The 19017-nt window shown below is 39.2% G+C and overlaps 1 protein-coding gene across 1 annotated transcript; it reads right to left on the reverse strand.

Annotated features, from left to right (window-relative positions):
- Positions 1 to 9: 9 nt before the first annotated feature.
- On the reverse strand, positions 10 to 14127 carry pmm1 (phosphomannomutase 1). The gene is made up of 8 exons (XM_084112187.1): positions 13787 to 14127; positions 10918 to 11035; positions 9356 to 9432; positions 8730 to 8821; positions 8504 to 8603; positions 7782 to 7857; positions 4087 to 4202; positions 10 to 3056 (listed from the first exon to the last, which is right to left on the reverse strand). The coding sequence occupies exons 1-8, from the start codon at positions 13868 to 13870 to the stop codon at positions 2934 to 2936; spliced, it is 786 nt and encodes a 261-aa protein (XP_083968313.1). The 5' UTR covers positions 13871 to 14127; the 3' UTR covers positions 10 to 2933.
- Between the last annotated feature and the right edge of the window lie 4890 nt (positions 14128 to 19017).

The following is a 19017-nucleotide window of genomic DNA, read 5'->3' on the forward strand; positions in this document are numbered from 1 at the left end:
TCAGACTCCTTTACAATTTACAAAAAAATTGTATTTACAATAAACAGACAAGTTCATGATGATCATCACATTAGTATTATTAGCAATCGCATGGATTCTTCACACAGACTTAATCATGAAAATCACATTATTGATATCACATATTTTTCCTTTTATCAATTACAACATACATTCTACTAAATAGTAACCAAACAAATTAACTAAGATCCCCAATAAATGAGTTTGTTTAATAACTATGTTTGCTTGTTGGAATTGAGATCACATCACTTTTCCAGCAAACAAACTCGCAGATCAAACTAAAGGGGCGGATGAGCCACTCGAGCAAATTAATTTATCTCCAAATGAATTAAAGTTAAAGTGCATTTATGCCATCAGATATGAAACACTAACACATTAACATTCATATTACCAACAGACAGCAGATTCTGGATTAAAATCAAAATTTTTTTTTGAAACACCTGATCCAGAGATTTCCGGATTAAAAAAAAAAAAAGTTTTACAAATGCTCTGGATAAATATCGGATCGGCATCATGTTTTCAGAGATCAACAGGAGTGTTTCAGTGATATAGTGGAATCTCTGGAATGATTAACACGTGAATATCACATCTAAACAAATTAATGAAATTTTGAAGATTGTGTATTATTAGTGAGGGAAAGAACTACAAAATTACGCATTGAAAAATGTTGATTATATATATATATATATATATATATATATATATATATATATATATATACTAAGTTTATTGCAAAATATGCATATTGAAATATTTTTTATGAGTGTAGGACTCAGTTACATAAAGAGATATCTTGGGGCTTTATCTTGTTTCGACTCTCTGATTGGTGGAATTGGTGTACAGCATCATGGGAAATGTAGTTTTTTTTTTTCACTCTGAATTCCGCTGTTAAACACCAAGTTTAAATAATGCGGGCTGACGGCTTCAACAGAAACAAATACTATCATCTAACAATCGTAACTCACAATAAGGCTGTCTTTAAAGGTTTATAAGTTATCTTTAAAAAGCAATTTCCCTATGAAGAAAATGAATACAGTTTTTACTTCCAGAACCCGACTGTTGCACTCTATTCGCATTACCAAATGAACCCAAAGCGAAATCTGCATGGAAAAAACTCACAAAATTCAATCTCGTGTATCCCTATTGAAATTACTGGATATCACCCGCGAAACTTGCCGAGCAATGGTAAATGTGCACCCTATGCAATGCAACAAAAATTAGATCACTAATCATCGTTCTCAGTGTGTAAATCTTACGTTGTCTCACTTTACAAACGTGAATATCTCTATCATAATTCATTCATAAATATCTTAATATCTCAAGAGTCCAGTCTGAGATGGAATAATGGATACACACTCAGCTACAATCACAAACACTCGGACACAACGATAATAAAACTCACTCTGAAATCAACTGTGACAGCAGCAAATAAGATCACGAGACCATTACAAAACTTGAGATAAACACGGGACAGAATCTATCACTCGTTTCGCCACGAACATGGCGGTCACGTTCACACTGTCATTCCTCATTAGTGTTTGATTGATATCACACAAAGAGGTCGATCAATTACAGCAGTGCAAACTGAATGAAGTCCTGAATAACTCAGAAGCATCTTTATATTCATATCTGATAAAGGAACCGAGCTGAAACCAACGGCTCATCCGAGGTCCAAGAAAACCACAGAAACAGAGGTAGGTTAGGCTAAATTCAGATATGGACAAATTTCCTTTTAATTCCTGATTATGATATTCTTGTTGCTCTGCTGCAATTCATTACACATCGCTCTGTTTGTTGTTAGGATGACACAAGTTTTAAAAGATTCAGCGCTCGTCAATGTTAGATGGCCAATCAAATCAGGAGGCGGGGCTTACTGTTCGACCGGGAATTCAAACGCGATGCTTCAGTTTTAACGGTTGAAGCATGTGAGGTAAGATGTAGTTAAATATTTAATATCTGACAACTGTTGTATGACATAAACGTTATTTGACCAACAGTAATAATCTGGGATGTAAACTCAACCGCTTTTTGTCAAATTTCGCTGTTTTGAAATAAATTCCACCATTCACTAAAAGAAAATACAGAAACAGTAAATTGCCTAAATTTCACAAATTAGAAAGAAAAGGCAAGTAATGCATAAAATTAAACATGAAATTTTGAAATAAAAACTATTTTCAACTATTTAAACATAATCAGTTTTATTTACAACTTCGAAAAATATTTTTCCCCAGTGTTTATATATTATTAACGTAATGCTTAATTGTTAATGTGACGAGATAGGAGTGAATGTGTACATTTAAAAGAAGTTTAAATGCATTACTTCAAAATAAATTGTAAATACAATAATTATTTTTCTCTATTAGCTTTAATCCCTTTGAATAGAAGGGACTATTACGTGACAGGGCAAGTTAAAAACAGAAAAAATGTGTGCCTCTACCGAAGGAGGTTTACTAATAAATAAGTTTAATAATACTGATCTCTTATTGGTTAAAAACAGCTCTGTGAGATGGGTTTTACTATTGCCGTCAATGTGGTTTACAGATGTGATATGTCATAATTTCTGGAGTGACTCCTGCCTTCTGTCCGTCATCCGGAGGATTCACCGTATTTGAATGCGTCTGTCTCTCCGGAAACTTTGCAGTGTGAACGTGGCCACCGTAAAACACTTTTTATTGTAAAAAGGATGGAATCTTTAGACTTAAAATTAATGTCTGAATTTTACAAATCTATAAACATGTACTGATAAGGGTCCATCAGTGATATTTACACACAGTCCCTTGAGTCTGATGACCAGCAGCGGTTTGGGTTTGTCTGAATCTGCTGGTTCTCAGGGTCAGTTCCCACAGTGACCAGCAGGGGGCGGAGGAGATCAGCACACAGGCAGTCTGGTGAGTGTGTGTGTGTTTGTGTGTGTGTCACGCCTCATTGGGTGGAGCGCTGAAGAACATCTCCCTGCAGAGCCGCACTGTTTCTTCAGGGGAGCAGACGGTGAAGCCGATGGTGCGAGGGTCCTCGAAGATCTCGTGGTCGTTTCCGCCCTGATCGGGAAACATGTATTAGAAATAAATGATCAGATACAGAGTCACTCACTTACGTACAATGTTCCCTCTATTTTTTTTCTTGCTCAAGAAAAACCTTTCTCTTATCCTCAGTGAAAACATCCCTTATATCATCTCATGCATCATGCATTTTATTTGAACCCTAATGCAACTTAGTGATATTAAATTATATTTCTGAAAACAAGCAGTTAGGCTACTAGATATGAAGCACATAAATCACCTAAATTTTTTTTTTTTTTTTTTTTTTTACAGTGCTGAGTTAACTGTGCCATTCTTTCATTTTCATTCATTTTAAAAGGTTGTGCAGATCAGTTCAATTGTGTATACTTTAATAAATACTATAATATAATAAAATACTATAATAACAAATAAAATTGAATAGCTCATTTGTAAATCACTTTGGATAAAAGAGTCTGCTAAATGAGTAAATGTAAGCATAGATAACATGTTAACATAGTAAACGTTAAAATAATATCAGGAAACGGTTTTGTAGTCATCTAAACACCCTTGAGAAACACAAAACCTAAGTGAGCTATTTTGAGATCATGATTCTGAACAACAGACAACTAAACAAACATGTAATTTACTAGAGGTTCTGAAAAAAATGTGAATAACTGCAGTCTATTTAAAATGTTGAATCTGAATTAATTATTTAAAAAATTGTTACATTAATGGATGAATCAGTGTTTTTGAACAAATCTCTTTAATGAATGATTCAATAAATACATTTTTCAACAGTCACTTGTCGCCACCTACTGGTATACCAATGTAATGGATCCAATCATTATTTAAAGTGTCCAGTTACTTTCAATAGTTGATTTGCTCGATTTTGTTCAAATCCATAGACATTTATATCTGAACTATGGCAATTAACCAGAACGCTGCAATTATTTCTCATTCACTAGAAGACTATCAAATTTTGTGTCTTCATACACTTTATTTATCCTGTGTGTGTGCGACATCAGAAGTGCCTGGCCAGCGCAGCTTAAAGGGAACATTGCTAACGTACCAACGATGTTTCATTGCCGAAGAAGTAGATGGCGTCCAATCCCTCCTGCTCCAGGACGTCCAGACAGAGGCGTTTGTCCCAGCCCTCCGGGAACACGTCGAAACTGATCAAACCTCCTGAAAGCGCACAGAAACACACCTGTGATGATCCACACTTATTTCTGCCATTCAAGACTGAAATCACATAATTTTTAAAGAAAAAAAGTAGAGTGTGTGATTCCTTGACCATCAGATGTTAATCTTTAACAAGAAAGTTGATAAAGGTGTGGTGACAGATTTCATCCGTTTGCAAACATCTTCCAGTCGTACTCATAAATTAGATGCCTTCATCACATCAATCATACCAAAACCCCGCCCTCCTTACTCATGACAGCCAATCAGATGCCAGCAAAGCTGAATGACAGCTACAGATTGGCTAAATAAGTTCAGGCTGCTGCTTTGACTCGGGTGTGTTGTTTGTAAAGTATCAACCCTGTAAAGCCTGACATATCTGACATATCTAATGGAAGTGTCATATTTGATGCATCAGGCTTTAATGGCTTGTCTAGTGAGAATATGAAGGAAAAAGCACCTTCATTTTATTCAGAGGCTCAAACCGTCAGGGTTATGTTTGTTTTTGATTCCCTGTTCTATTCATTTCTGAGTTTGTTAATCAGGGCTGCGTTCAGCCCCGACAAAACGTTGCACAATGTTTTTTAAACAGAAACGGTGATGCGTTGAACACACTGTTCTGATGACGCAAGAGTTGCAACTATGGCAGCTGAGAAGGCCATTCTTTGTGTTCTTTGTGAAGAATTTTCGGAGCCTGATGAAGTCGGTATAAATATGTGTTTAATACTACAAAATATGCCTGATGTTACAGTTACTGCACTTGCCGCCCAGAACAAAAGAGAACATCCCAATCGAGTGAAGGGATTGCTGAAACTGAAGCACACATCTTACCTAATTCAGACTAAAACACATCTATTTAGCCTCACATACTGACTTTGTAGTTCATACTGTTTTAATACCCTGTATTTTCTTTCTCATTTTTAGGAAAAGCACTTAATTACCATTGTTTATTTCTATACCAATACACTTGCAATGAAGCTAAAAATATAAACAACTACATAATTTTGTTGATATCCTATATTTTACAATAAAACTTTCGACAAACATGTCTTCTAATATCCTCAGTTGCGTATACCGAGCTGCATCGAACACATTTGTAAATTTAATACTTTCCTTGAACCCATTGTGCGAGTTCACTTTAATACCACGTGCTTTATATACATGTTGTTGCTGATTGGACTGCAGTTCTGACACACCCACCAAACAAGAGAAAACGTATCTCAAACCCCGTTGCACACCGGTGCACGCCGTTTCCAGGAAACATGACGTTCAACCCGGAAACCGTAGCAAAACGTTGCGCACCGTTTTGAACTTGAACATGCCCCTGGTCTCCTCTGTTCATGACCTGTTTGTCTCCTTGGTTTCAAATTAATTAGGTTCCTCGTTTCAGGTGTGTAGTGTTAATTAGTCTGTTAGTTCCTCTTGTTTTCTAGGTGATTAAGCTCTCTGTTTCAGTATGTTCCTAGTCGTGCATTATTTGATTTATGTGGTATATGGTTGTATGTTTTCCAGGGTTCCCACTGGTCCTTGAATTCCTTGAAAGTTTTGGGGGAAAAAATCAAGCCCCTGGAAAGTTTTTGAAAATAAACACGCATAGATACTGTTCCTTGAATTTATAGTTAACCAAGGTGTGGGAACCATGATTTTCACGTTTAGTCTTGGATTAAAGTCTTCTTTAGTATCTCTGTCTTCGTGCACTTGATTACAGCCACCATATCCGTGACACAAACAGAGCAAAAATATGCAGTTTTGTGCAGATACTGATATTTATATGGACGAAAAGTCCATCTTATAATGCTCGTAGTGTAAATCAATGAGATCCTTATGTAAGGGTTAATGCCCGACGAGGTGTCCATTATCAGGTTTTAATGGACGACGGCGAGGCGTGAACCGTCCGACGCGCAGCGGAGTTGCCTCCGCCGAAGTCCATTAATACCTGATAATGGACACCTCGAAGGGCATTAACCCGCTTATACCATGGTTACTTACGAAAGAAATAAATATTTAATCAATTAATAATACTTTAATGTGTTTTAGAGTAAAAATCGTGAGGGTTTTTATTTATTAAGTCGAGCGCACTATTTAATATCTCCCGTATACAGGCGTTCCCAAGCAACGTGGCCACAGCGACCCGACCGCAGCAGTTGATCAGTGAGTTTGAGCCAGCGCAATCATTTAGAACTGTGATCAGGCAAATTGACGGGACGCCTTTCCTAGGTGTCCATTATCACTTTTTAACGGACACCCTGCAGCCAATCAGAATCGAGTATTCACCCAGACCATGGTATAATATAGTATAACAGACTACTTACTGTAATTAAAATGCATATAAATATCATTTGTCACTCTATATCTGCCAATAATATGTCTTAGAAGATGATATTTAAATGCTTAGTTTTATGATCTGTAGTTGTAAAGCATATAATGCAGTGCATGATTGACAGATGAACTAATAAACCTTCCTCAAAAGCCTGGTGATCATATTTGAGATATTTGATATTTGATTTTTCTATAATTGATGTCTGGATAATCAAGTAAACCGAAGTTTCTTCAGTTCAGTAAGAGTTCATCCTTAAATATTATTAACAATATCAAAGTTATTCTAAAGTTTACTTTTTTAAAATCAGTGCAGATTTCACGTTTGTACAATTCTACTAAAATACCTTTTACTTAAATCTATAAACTGTCAATCAGTCGACAGAAGGACTGGAGTAAATTGTGTGAAACTGGGTTTTCAGCAAAGTTTTGATCATGTCGATTGTTTAGAGGCCTTAGAAATATGCGAATCGAATATGACACAGCTGGCTTTAAAGGTCAATGTGTCACAGAGACACACACTTTATGTCTGTTCCCCCAGAAACACTCGTCCAGTTCCTTTAAAGCCACAGTGACGCTCAGCAGAGAAAAAACATCTTGCTACAGAGAGTTTACCCTGAGGCTCATACTCACAGTAATGACTTGTGTGTGTGTGTGTGTGTGTGTGTGTGTGTGTGTCTGTAGAGACGTGAACTACGTGACTGTTTGTCCACAGAGTGATTGAGACAGAAAGGACAGAAATCAGCCGTTAAAAATTAATGATCATTACACACACACACACACACACACACACACTCGTTAATGTCCCATCACTGGACTGCAGCAACATTCCACCACTGACTCAACAGTTGCCAGAGCCACAGCCAATCAGAGGGCTTGATCTCCTCACACCCCTAGGCCCCTCCCCCTCAGACCCTCTGGCCCCTCCCCCTCACACTGTCCGTCAAACAGAAAAATAAACAACAAAGCCACTGTGTGCGAAACTGAGCTGAACTTGAGAGGAAAAACTGCTGAAGATTGACTGCAGACGTCAAAGCTAGTGTGTGTCCGTGTGTGTGACAAATGCACACAGGTTGTTGAGTAAACACTCATTTTCTCTCCCGGTTCAGTGGTCTGTAAACACACGAGTGCATCCGTTCGCTCTCTCTTATCACCTTTAGCACAGATAACGTGTGAGTGTGTGTGAGTTTTGTCTCCTGTGCAGGTACAAACAGCACGGGTCATTTGTTTTGGGTGGTCAGAGAGCTGGCGATGTCATTTCCTGCTCACCTCTAGTGAACCGCAGGCCTTTTCCTGCAAACTCCTCCTGCAGAGCCGCCACGAACTTCTCTCGAATCTTCTCTCTCTGCAGGACGGGAGAGTTACGATTCATCATAGGAACTAATGTAGTAGTAAGTGTTAAAGGCACACTATGCAGTTTCCGTTTTTGTCAAACAGCGACCCCTAGAGTCGCTGCGGAGTACTTGTGTTTAACGTTACTGTCGTAAATACCACTCACGCAGAGCCGTCTCTGCACTTTTCTAACCGCGCTTTCTTCGTTTTCTTCGTCGACTCTGCCATGATTCACGTCTGTAATGCGTGCTAGTGTCTTCCATAGTGGCTGCTTCATATGTTGTTGATGTATGTGACGTCGTGCCGTAAAGCAAGTTGTGATTCTCGCGAGATTTGTCGGGGCGCCACCTCTCAAACTTGCATTGCTGGTTTTGCAAGCAAGCAAGCACCACCTGCTTTGCTATCGGGATGATTCGCCCAGCTACGAGTTGGTTTACCATTGAAATGATTTCGAAGCTGTTATATTAAGGTACAAAACTTGCATAGTGTGCCTTTAACAAATGGAACCTTATTGTTATAACAACAAAAAACTCACTGAACAATAAGATAAAGACTTTTAAGTCACGTAACTGAAATCACTTGATATGATCAAACCTTTAGGGTCTGGTCTGAACAGGTCAACAACTTTCAGCCGATCGCAGAGAATAAAGTGAGATTACCTTGTCGATTTCTGAGAACTCGATTCGCTCTTCTAGCGTGCAGCTGCGTCCGATGGGGGAGATGTTGATCATGCCGTTACGAAACTCAATGAACGTCCCTCTGAGAGAGAGAGAGAGAGAGAGAGAGAGAGAGAGAGAGAGAGAGAGATTTGTAATGACATTACAGATCATCATCTCTGGAGTGTGTGTGTGTGTGTGATTGTGTGTTTGAGTGTGCGTATGTTACCGTTTCTTGGGCAGCTTGATGAGCCCCATGTAACTGAGACAGAAGTTGATGAGGTCCTGCAGTAACTCCTCGCCCAGATGATTCTGAATGGCCTGGGAAACAGAGACGGAACTTAGAAGAATAATTTAAGGCTTTTAATGAAAGTTCTAAAAATAACTTAAAACCAATGTTTTAACAATACATTTGAAAATAATAATAATTCAGAAAGTCTGATCTGTTGCAAGAAAGTATTGTTGGTAAATTTAATCTATTAATAACAAATAACCGCTTTTGGTCAGGGATCAGATTAGTGAATTATTCTACTTTATGATGCTGAAAACTATTATCACCTGACTATCTTTGTTTCTGGTTTCTTTTGCAACAAATTATGTGTTTTAGTAAACACTGTTCATCCAGGCTTTTTTGATTCAATACAGTTCAAATTGACACATTAACACTGATTTAACATTGTTTCAATCGATGGTTGCTTGTATCTAGGGAGTCTCCTTAACTGGACAGTGTGAAGCTGCTTCTGTTTTCCCATCAACATTTAAGATCTCCATGAATGACATTTAAGACCTTCTATGGTTTTTAAAACATTTCGTTGAAGACATTTGAATACATTGCAAGGATCTGCAGACACACACCTGTTTGGAGATGAGTTTGCCGTCTTTGTATTGCACTGTTCCATTTTCGGCAAAGACGTAGTCAAACTTGTGAATGACTGCAGAGAGAATGAACAAAACAACAGAATGAGATGCAATCAAAGCACTCTTATCATCTTATCATCATCCTGCTGACCTTTACCTGTGTTACACAACACACACATCCTGACACAAACACAAAGCTGTTTTCCATTCACAGAGATTTAGTGCTCGTTCGGATTCATTCAAGATAACAGTCCTGTTTAAATGGCCAACATCACATCTGTCAGTGTCGTATAAACTCACATATCTAATCCGGATTCTGATCTAGATTGTGTGTGAATGCGGATGGATTCGGTTCTGAAGCGTCATGTTCTGATTCAGTCACAATCTCACTGATCCTCTGTGTTAATCTATTCAGACCTGAACAATCATAATGCCAATGATCAAACACTAGAAACTAATCAAGACCATTATCTCTAGAAAACTTAAAGAGAATGTCTAGAATGAAACAAACATCCACAGGTGAGAGAAAACCACTAATGAGGTCTCTTTAATATCTCAACTTTTTCTTCTAGATTTTACATTTATGCACTGGGCGGATTATTTTATCCAAAGTGAATTACATTGCATTTAAAGCAAATGTTTGAATAGTGTCATGCATTCCCTGGGAATCGAAACCTTGACCTTGTGCATTACTCTCTGTTACCTTGTTATTGTCTCCTCTAAATTTTCAGAAGAAATCTTAAACAATGTCTCAAACTGTGCTCATGAAATCCAACACTTCTCATCACAAGTTTACTGGTATTGATTTCATAATTTATTTCATCCCTTTATTCAGATGGACACAAATTAATTTCATCAATTGGGTAAACTTTTATGATTATGGAACTGCTCAGTCCAGGTGGCCAAACACCGTCCGCTCTCGGATCCAAGAGGCACATCCAAGGAATCCTGCCGACTACGCCAAATTGTGGTGGCAAACAAAATTCTATCACTGAATAAGAGACAAACATTTCCAATGGTCTTTGATGAGGTTTATTTTCTTGCAAGAAAAGGCCAGCAGTCGTACAGTCACACAGAGTGTGACAGTGAAGGTATGGCATCCTTCCTCTTTTATAGTCTTGACTCCCAGAATGTTACCGTTCTAGGCCAATGATGGTATTTTCAACTATACGTGGAACATTCATAGACTTGTTCATCATATTGTATCCTTGAGTGGAGGCCCTCCTGTCACGACCAACACTCTTTACCATTCCAATACAATTCCATGTTAGAATAAGGTTTGTGTGTGCTCTTTTACTGTCATATGATGGTCACACACATCTTAAAGATAACATTTCTTTCACAAAATCGACAGCTAAACATCTCAAACACCCTGCTGTTCCAGACTGAAGGAATTATGGGATATCAGCTGTTGTGTTTATGTTCTTGTGTTGAGTCAGTGATTCGGTCGAACCAGTTCCTCTACATTCTACATATGATGCAAAACCCATAAAACACATGTGAGGATGATGATACTAAATATATTGTGATGAAATGCATCATGAATATCATTTTCTAACCTTCATCTCCGTCTCCGAGCTGTTCTGCGATCTTGGAATAATCTGAACCCCCCACCACGCCGATCTTCACCTTCTGTTTCAAGGCCTGGAAAAACTCGTCCAGCTCGGGGTCGATCTTCTGCAGACACGACACAACCAACAGTGAAAGGTTTCTGTCGTGACCTCTGACCTCTGAGTCAATTAAACAGTCACAACCAGCTGCTCAACAGGTTTCAGCACATTTGCCTCACAAGTAGACAAACAGCCGAAAAACCCTGCTCTGTATGATATTCTTGATGTTTATGTTTCCAGCGGACGTTTAAAGTGCACGTTAGTCACGGTAATGGCAGTGAGCTGTTTATGGGAGTTCACTTAATAGTGTTCTTCTTTAATGACGGATTGCGCCATTAAACGAGATCTGTGTTCTTCTGTCAGCGCTGCAGACTGTCACGGCACACGCTACAATCACCAAATATTGTAGATACTGTAATAATCTGTGATTCAAAACAGCATGCACTAGGAGGATTGAAATATAAATATTGAATATTAATAGACGTTTTGATAAACCGTGTTGGGAAGGTCATTTCGGAAATGTAATAGGTTACAGATTACAAGTTACCTTATTGAAATTTAATAAGCAGTGAAACTATTTTAATTACTTTATTAAAGTAATGTAACTGATTACATCTGACTACTTTTCTATGAATGTTTTCAACTGTTAATCTTTTTTAATAATTTAAACCAGGCAGGGTTAAACTCCAAAAACAGAGATAGCTATATTTATTTATATTTAAGAGAAAACACAATTCTAGATAATTATACAGTAGTAAATAGTAAAATAGCTATTATTTTTACCACTATGTGTGTGTGAAGGGAAAACGTTATACCATATAAGGCCTAATATTGATTTCTCACAAACAGAACAAATGCTTTTTAATAGTTGGCAAACATATTTTGAACTGTGTGGCAAATACAAACAAGACAGCCAATCAAAAAAATCGCTTTACTAAACATCCTTTAAATGGAGACATCGTGCACAACATTTACGAGCTTTTTCCTGTAACTTTCATGGACATTCACAGCTGAAACACTGCTGGCTGTCAGGTGTGAAGACCTTTCATGTGTTAATGCTTGAAGAAAATCCTGAGACCTTCACACTCGTATTTACGACTTTGTGGAGCCGTTCATGTGCGTTCAACTCGTACCATTGAATGCACCAAAACAATTAATTATTGGTTGATACGATTTTCTTCTTTTTTTTTTCAATCTGCCAGGCCAGCAACCAATCAAACGACTCACCTGTAATGGTGAGGGAGATATTTTAAATAAAACCAATCAAATCATTCACCTTTAGGGGTTTTGGAGGGATATATTTTAAATGTAACCAATGAAGTCACATTGCTATAAGGGTTTTGGGTGGGATAAATTTAAATTACTCTTGAGGAAAGTCTGGTTAGGGGTGGGTTTTGCCTCATAGCAGCCAATCCAGTGGGAAAGAAGATATTTTGAAGAATGTTGGTTACCAATGGGCTGGTCCCATTGACTTCCATAGTTTTGTTTTTCCGTATCATGCAGGTAAATGGGGACCAGCCACTGTTTGATTGCCAACGTTCTTCAAAATGTCTTCTTTTGTGTTCAACAGAAGAAATAAATTCATACAGGTTTAAAACAACTTGAAAGTAGGTAAATGATTACAGGATTTTTATTTTTGGATCCTATCCCTTTAAGATGAATGATCAAGGCGGAGGGCAGATTGGCACAAAGGTGTGAATGTTCCATGAATAAAAATCGTTAAGGGGATTACTTGCCAAGGCAACAACTGGCTGTTGCACTTAGCATATACCCTTTCGGATGTATACGGACCCGTGGTGGTATTTCCCATATGTGGTCAGTTACACTCTTTGATTAGTCCGAAATTCTGCAGTGTAGGCTATATGGGAGTTTAATGGTCCATATACACCTCTTTACAGTGTTACGTTCTGTGGACATAAGCGCATGCTTTAAAGTAAGAAGGGTTTTAACAGGCTGACTTTGTTCAACGTTCGTTTTTTTTTTTTTTACTTTATAGTAGGCTAGGCTAGTTATCGTTATCGGTCCCTAACCCTAACCAGGTGTCCGTGACTTTGAACGTGCCTTTAACGTTGTAGCATAGCACTTTGTGAGTGACAGTCTAATAATGTTCTATACAAGCTCTTATCTATATGTTGTTGTTTTTTTAAGTTTTATTTTTCATTGCCACGTTTACAGAAGTTCGAGGAACAGCTTTCTGTGTCACTGAAGAGGAAAGGACATGGACAGCGGAGGACATATGATGACACTGATACCATACTAAACTCATCTCAATGAAAATAAACACTATATGAGCAGAACGGCATGTTAAGTGGCAGATTTCACTAGCCGACTCATGCAACGGAACGAGCCGACGGTACACAACGTTCCTCCAACAAACAGAATGTTCGCCGTACATATGGAATTCTGTTGGCAATGTTTACGAACCAATTACTAACGTTCTAAGAATGGAACGTTCTAAGGATTTTTTTAAACCATGAACTAACATTCACACAGCGTTGCATGGGAAACCACTATTAGCTGATGTATAGGCTACGTGCAGAACGAGTGTGCCATCATGCAAACGCACATAAACACACTCGTTCATCAATAACACGCGCGCACACACACACACACGCTCACGAGACAAGCTTCACAAGCACACACAGATCAGGGCTGGAAATAGAAACATTATGTTACATAACTGAGATTGTTACTCTCACAACAGCTGAGAAGACGAGTCTTTTATAACCCTTTAATTGTTATGTATCATCTATAACGCTTAATATCGCAACTATCACATGGATTTAAAAAATGTATCCTATATAACGTAAACACATACCTCTCTGGGGGGTGTAAGCGTTCCGTCCACATCAAACAGGCACAAAACCTTTCGACATGCGGCTACACGAGACTTTATATCCATTTCTTCTTGTCCAGCAATTGAAGTAGATATTTTAAAAAATAAAAATAAATAATAATAATAAAAAATAAAACAATTAAAAATATACAGAAAAGACTCTAAACGACTCAAGATGAGTTAATGCATCAGAATATAATGAGACAGTCTCTCTTCTTTCTTGAAACCGAAAGATAAAGAAGTCAATACTGGTGAGTATTATTCATTTGGATTCAAGTATATCTGCAGGCTACATGATCACTGCTGAGTGTGAATGAATCCGCACATGTGGTTCCTTCTGCAGCGCTATGCGCCCTGGGGAGCCAATCAAATGCGCGGAATCTGGTCACGTGCGTAAAGGGGGCGTTCCCGCGCTGAGAGACGAGGACATGGAACTCGGAAAGCGTCACGTAACAAGAACAGTCAAACCCGGAGATAGTTCGACCTTTTACCTAGTACTTCATATCTCACAATTACACCTGATCATAACAACAACAACAACAACAGCAGCAGCAGCTTAACAGAAAATCAAGAAAATAAATAATTAAGAATAAAACGTATTTAATTAATTTTACATTTAAAACGTAAAATGCACTGATAGGGTAATGAAAAGCATTGTGCATTGCAAATTACATCGACATAAAATACATTGAATGTTAGAAGTGCAAAATAACAAATTAATTAGGCTACAGGCTGGATGAGTTGTTTCGGTTTCACCTCTAGGGGGCAGATCGAGTGAAACTGTCAACATACCTGCAATGTATTGCACAATTAAAATACAAAACATAAAACAGCGTGTCATCCCAAAGGACGTGCTGAGTTCAGTGATGCAATGCAGTAACAAATCTGCTCAGAACGTACATGGAAGGGAGTTTTTGGTTTCGTTTCACACTGTTTACACACACACACACACACACACACACACACTATAAGAATGTTCAGTTTAGAGGTTGCGTGGCTGTCCTGTTATTATGAAACTCGGAGTGAAACCGCCAGATCTCGGGCTGTTTATTGTTTTTCTCGGGCAACTGTTCTGCTGTCAGTGTTACAGCGCCATCTTGTGACAGACACACGGTCCTGTCTTCTTGTTAACCAGATCCCACAACTACGCTCTCCAATTCAACTCCATCTTCTGTCTTAGAAGAACATTTTGATTATCAACCATTCTAAATATTCTTAGGCTTTTAAATGTTTCCACGTGCTCCTGATTTAAGATGAATGGAGAGATAAAATGGATAACAATAAATAATATAGGAAATAAAGTAGGCCTATATCGAGTAATGGTCGATCTAACTTTCATCCACATCCAGTCAAACCAAAAATGATTCGGATACCATATATAATTTTTGATATTTTTTTACTAGTGGGTGCAGGACTGTAAGTGAGGATAGCAAAATAAAGTAAACTGTAACATATTATAAAGTATTTACCAGTAAAATTGATAAAAAATTTGGGACCAAAAATTATTGAGACACTTTGACCTGACCATGTTTTGCTGAAGTGTTTTTTCTTTAATTGCTAATGCGACCTTTATACACCACAGACTGAACAGAATGAAGCATTGCATGGCCATTTATTGACTAAATTGGTATTATCTGATTGTGTAGTTAAATTTAACAGCTGACTGACATTCAATATCCATCACCCAAGCTGAAGTCACCGAGGTAGTCAAGAAACTCCTCGGTGGCAAGGCACCAGGGGTGGATGAGATCCGCCCTGAGTACCTCAAGTCTCTGGATGTTGTGGGGCTGTCTTGGCTGACACGCCTCTGCAGCATCGCGTGGCGGTCGGGGACAGTGCCTCTGGGATGGCAGACTGGGGTGGTGGTCCCTCTTTTTAAGAAGGGGGACCGGAGGGTGTGTTCCAACTATAGGGGGATCACACTTCTCAGCCTCCCTGGGAAGGTCTATGCCAGGGTACTGGAGAGGAGAATACGGCCGATAGTAGAACCTCGGATTCAGGAGGAACAGTGTGGTTTTCGTCCAGGCCGTGGAACACTGGACCAGCTCTATACCCTCTACAGGGTGCTGGAGAGTTCGTGGGAGTTTGCCCAACCAGTCCACATGTGCTTTGTGGATTTGGAGAAGGCATTCGACTGTGTCCCTCGCGGCGGCCTGTGGAGGGTGCTCCGGGAGTATGGGGTCCGGGGTCCTTTACTAAGGGCTGTCCGGTCCCTGTACGACCGAAGCAGGAGCTTGGTTCGCATTGCCGGCAGTAAGTCAGACTTGTTCCCGGTGCGTGTTGGACTCCGGCAGGGCTGCCCTTTGTCGCCGGTTCTGTTCATAATTTTTATGGAAAGAATTTCTAGGCGCAGCCAGGGGCCGGAGGGGGTCAGGTTTGGGGACCACACGATTTCGTCTCTGCTCTTTGCAGATGATGTTGTCGTGTTGGCTTCATCAAGCCAGGACCTCCAGCATGCACTGGGACGGTTTGCAGCCGAGTGTGAAGTGGCTGGGATGAGAATCAGCACCTCCAAATCCGAGGCCATGGTCCTCAGTCGGAAAAGGGTGGCTTGGCTTGGTGGAGAGTTCCTGCCTCAAGTGGAGGAGTTTAAGTATCTTGGGGTTTTGTTCACGAGTGAGGGAAGGATGGAACGGGAGATTGACAGACGGATCGGTGCAGCTTCTGCAGTAATGCGGTCGCTGTACCGGTCTGTCGTGGTGAAGAAGGAGCTGAGCCGCAAGGCGAAACTCTCGATTTACCGCTCAATCTACGTTCCTACTCTCACCTATGGTCATGAGCTTTGGGTCATGACCGAAAGGACAAGATCCTGGATACAGGCGGCCGAAATGAGCTTTCTCCGCAGGGTGGCTGGGCGATCCCTTAGAGATATGGTGAGAAGCTCGGTCACTCGGGAGGAGCTCAGAATAGAGCCGCTGCTCCTCCACATCGAGAGGGGTCAGCTGAGGTGGCTCGGGCATCTGTTCCGGATGCCTCCTGGACGCCTTCCCGGGAAGGTGTTCCGGGCGCGTCCCACTGGGAGGAGCCCCCTGGGAAGACCTAGGACACGCTGGAGAGACTATGTCTCCCGGCTGGCCTGGGAACGCCTCAGTGTCCCCCGGAAGAGCTGGAAGAAGTGTCTAGGGAGAGGGAAGTCTGGGCATCTCTGCTTAGACTGCTGCCCCCGCGACCCGGCCCCAGATAAGCGGGAGAAGATGGATGGATGGATGATATTCAACATAATTCATGTGTGAGACAGTCTAACAGAGGGATGGACAAAACCACTGAAATAGTAGAACTAATTTGATAACTCTGAGTTCTTGTCATATTTTATTTCCATTTTCTAAACTATAGAGAATAAACTGTGATAATGTGAGAAATGTTGAAGGTGTCTGAATAAATTTTGGTTTGACTGTACATGACAAGCAGCTCCTATGAACAATCGTTCCCTGTGTGTGAACATGAATCTGTTCCTGGAGTTGAATTAGTGGAAACGACTAACTGGACTAAACCTCCTCATGTTGACTGTAAATATCAGCTGTGAACACCGTTAGACAAACACAGAAGAGGAAGAGAAGTTAAACAGGAACTCAGATCTGAAACACTGCCAGCTTACTTCTGTATATCTGACTGGACATCTTTATACTGTGTGAATAGCAAGCCGTTTTAACATCCTTAAAACCTACTAGTATCTATTTTCATGCTACTAGTGCTTATTTTCTAGGTAATATTCTACTATTATTCATTAGATACTAGTTCTTACACTGTAAAAAAGAATACATTGATTTTATTGATATCTAATCAATAAAATTGAGGCAACAGATTACAAGCAATATTATTAATTAAATTTAACAAATTAGAATTGAGTAATAATTAATCAAATTAATTCCTTAAATGTTAACCATTTAAAATGAGTAAAATTTACAAAATATATTTTATTGCCAACATTGAAGACACCTGGTGTTAACAAGCAGAATCACTGAAGGAGAAAACCATAATTAAAGTCACCATTGTGGAGATCAGTGTGTGTTTTAGTTGGGCTCTTGACCCTTAAAACATTGACTTTAAATTTTGTTTGGCTGCTGTTCATGAGTTATAACAGCCAGATGAACAAAGAGAAAAGGTGATCTGATGGTGTTGGTTGTGTTTTAACATAATCATTATTTCACAATCATTTGACCTGAATCACTGAAGCAGTTTAGCGGTAATTCTTCAGTTAGGGAAACTTTTGTTTTGAATGAAAAATAATAAAATTTAACAATCTAACTGGAAAATAATCCTAAATAATTGCCATTAGAATCTCACACAGCGTCATAAATCCACCATCATAAGATCTTTATTCCTCTCGTTTTCCAGATGAAAGACAGTTTGCAAAATATTGTCATGATTTCAGTGAGTAAAAGTGTCTATAGAAGAATCACTATTAAACTGAACTTTAGAGGTTCTCCGACTCTTTAGGGGAACTAAATCTTGACTTAAAACTAAAACTTAACTTGATCTGGGACCCTGTTTCTCATGGACATCACACCCAGATCTCCCATCCGTCTGTAAACACTCATTCCTGATTCTGAAAAGAGATTTTTTATGAGCAGATTTACAGGCTGCAATCTGTCAGCTTTTATAACACACAATCTATATCTGCCACACATTTGGTTTCATGCTTTACAGCCCCGAAGGACCTTTGGCCCATCCAAGGTCCTCCAGAACAGTCACGAACTGCTCAGACCTTCCAGCACATTCTGTGAGCAGCAGAAATAGCTCTCTCTCTCTCTCTCTCTCTCTCTCTCTCTCTCTCTCTCTCTCTATATATATATATATATATATATATATATATATATATATATATATACATACTCTAAAAAATGCTGGGTGGTTTAACCCAAATTTGGGTCAAATATGAGCAAACCTAACCGTTGGGTTAAAAATGGAATTAAAAAATTGTAACCAAAACGTCTGGGTTTGTCCATATTTGACCCAAATTTGGGTTAGAACAACCCTGCATATTTGAGAGTGCAGAAACCACTTGTCGGCTGTTTGAAATCAGGAGGGTTGAAGTATATATGGGATGTTTGTGTGATGCTTTATGTGTGATCAGAGATGTTTGGATTGAATTCAAAGTAGGCCGAAGCTGATGGACCTTCTTGAAGTTCATTGGTCAGTAGACGTCATCTCTGATCACACATAAAGCAGTAACTAGATCGATGAAGGTTTTTCCCTCAGACCAGGTTGTTCAT

The sequence above is a fragment of the Abramis brama genome (assembly GCF_963993115.1).
Source record: "Abramis brama genome assembly, chromosome: 1".
Lineage (NCBI taxonomy): Eukaryota > Metazoa > Chordata > Actinopteri > Cypriniformes > Leuciscidae > Abramis > Abramis brama.

What these genes read in the sequence shown, in the direction of transcription:
- pmm1 (XM_084112187.1), bottom strand. Translation starts at nt 13,870, where the DNA reads ATGGATATAAAGTCTCGTGTAGCCGCATGTCGAAAGGTTTTGTGCCTG. An exon ending in GCTCGGAGACGGAGATGAAG is followed by an intron (nt 9,433 to 10,917) that starts GTTAGAAAATGA and finishes TTCTCTCTGCAG; the next exon opens with TCATTCACAAGTTTGACTAC. An exon ending in AGTTCTCAGAAATCGACAAG is followed by an intron (nt 7,858 to 8,503) that starts GTAATCTCACTT and finishes CCCGTCCTGCAG; the next exon opens with AGAGAGAAGATTCGAGAGAA.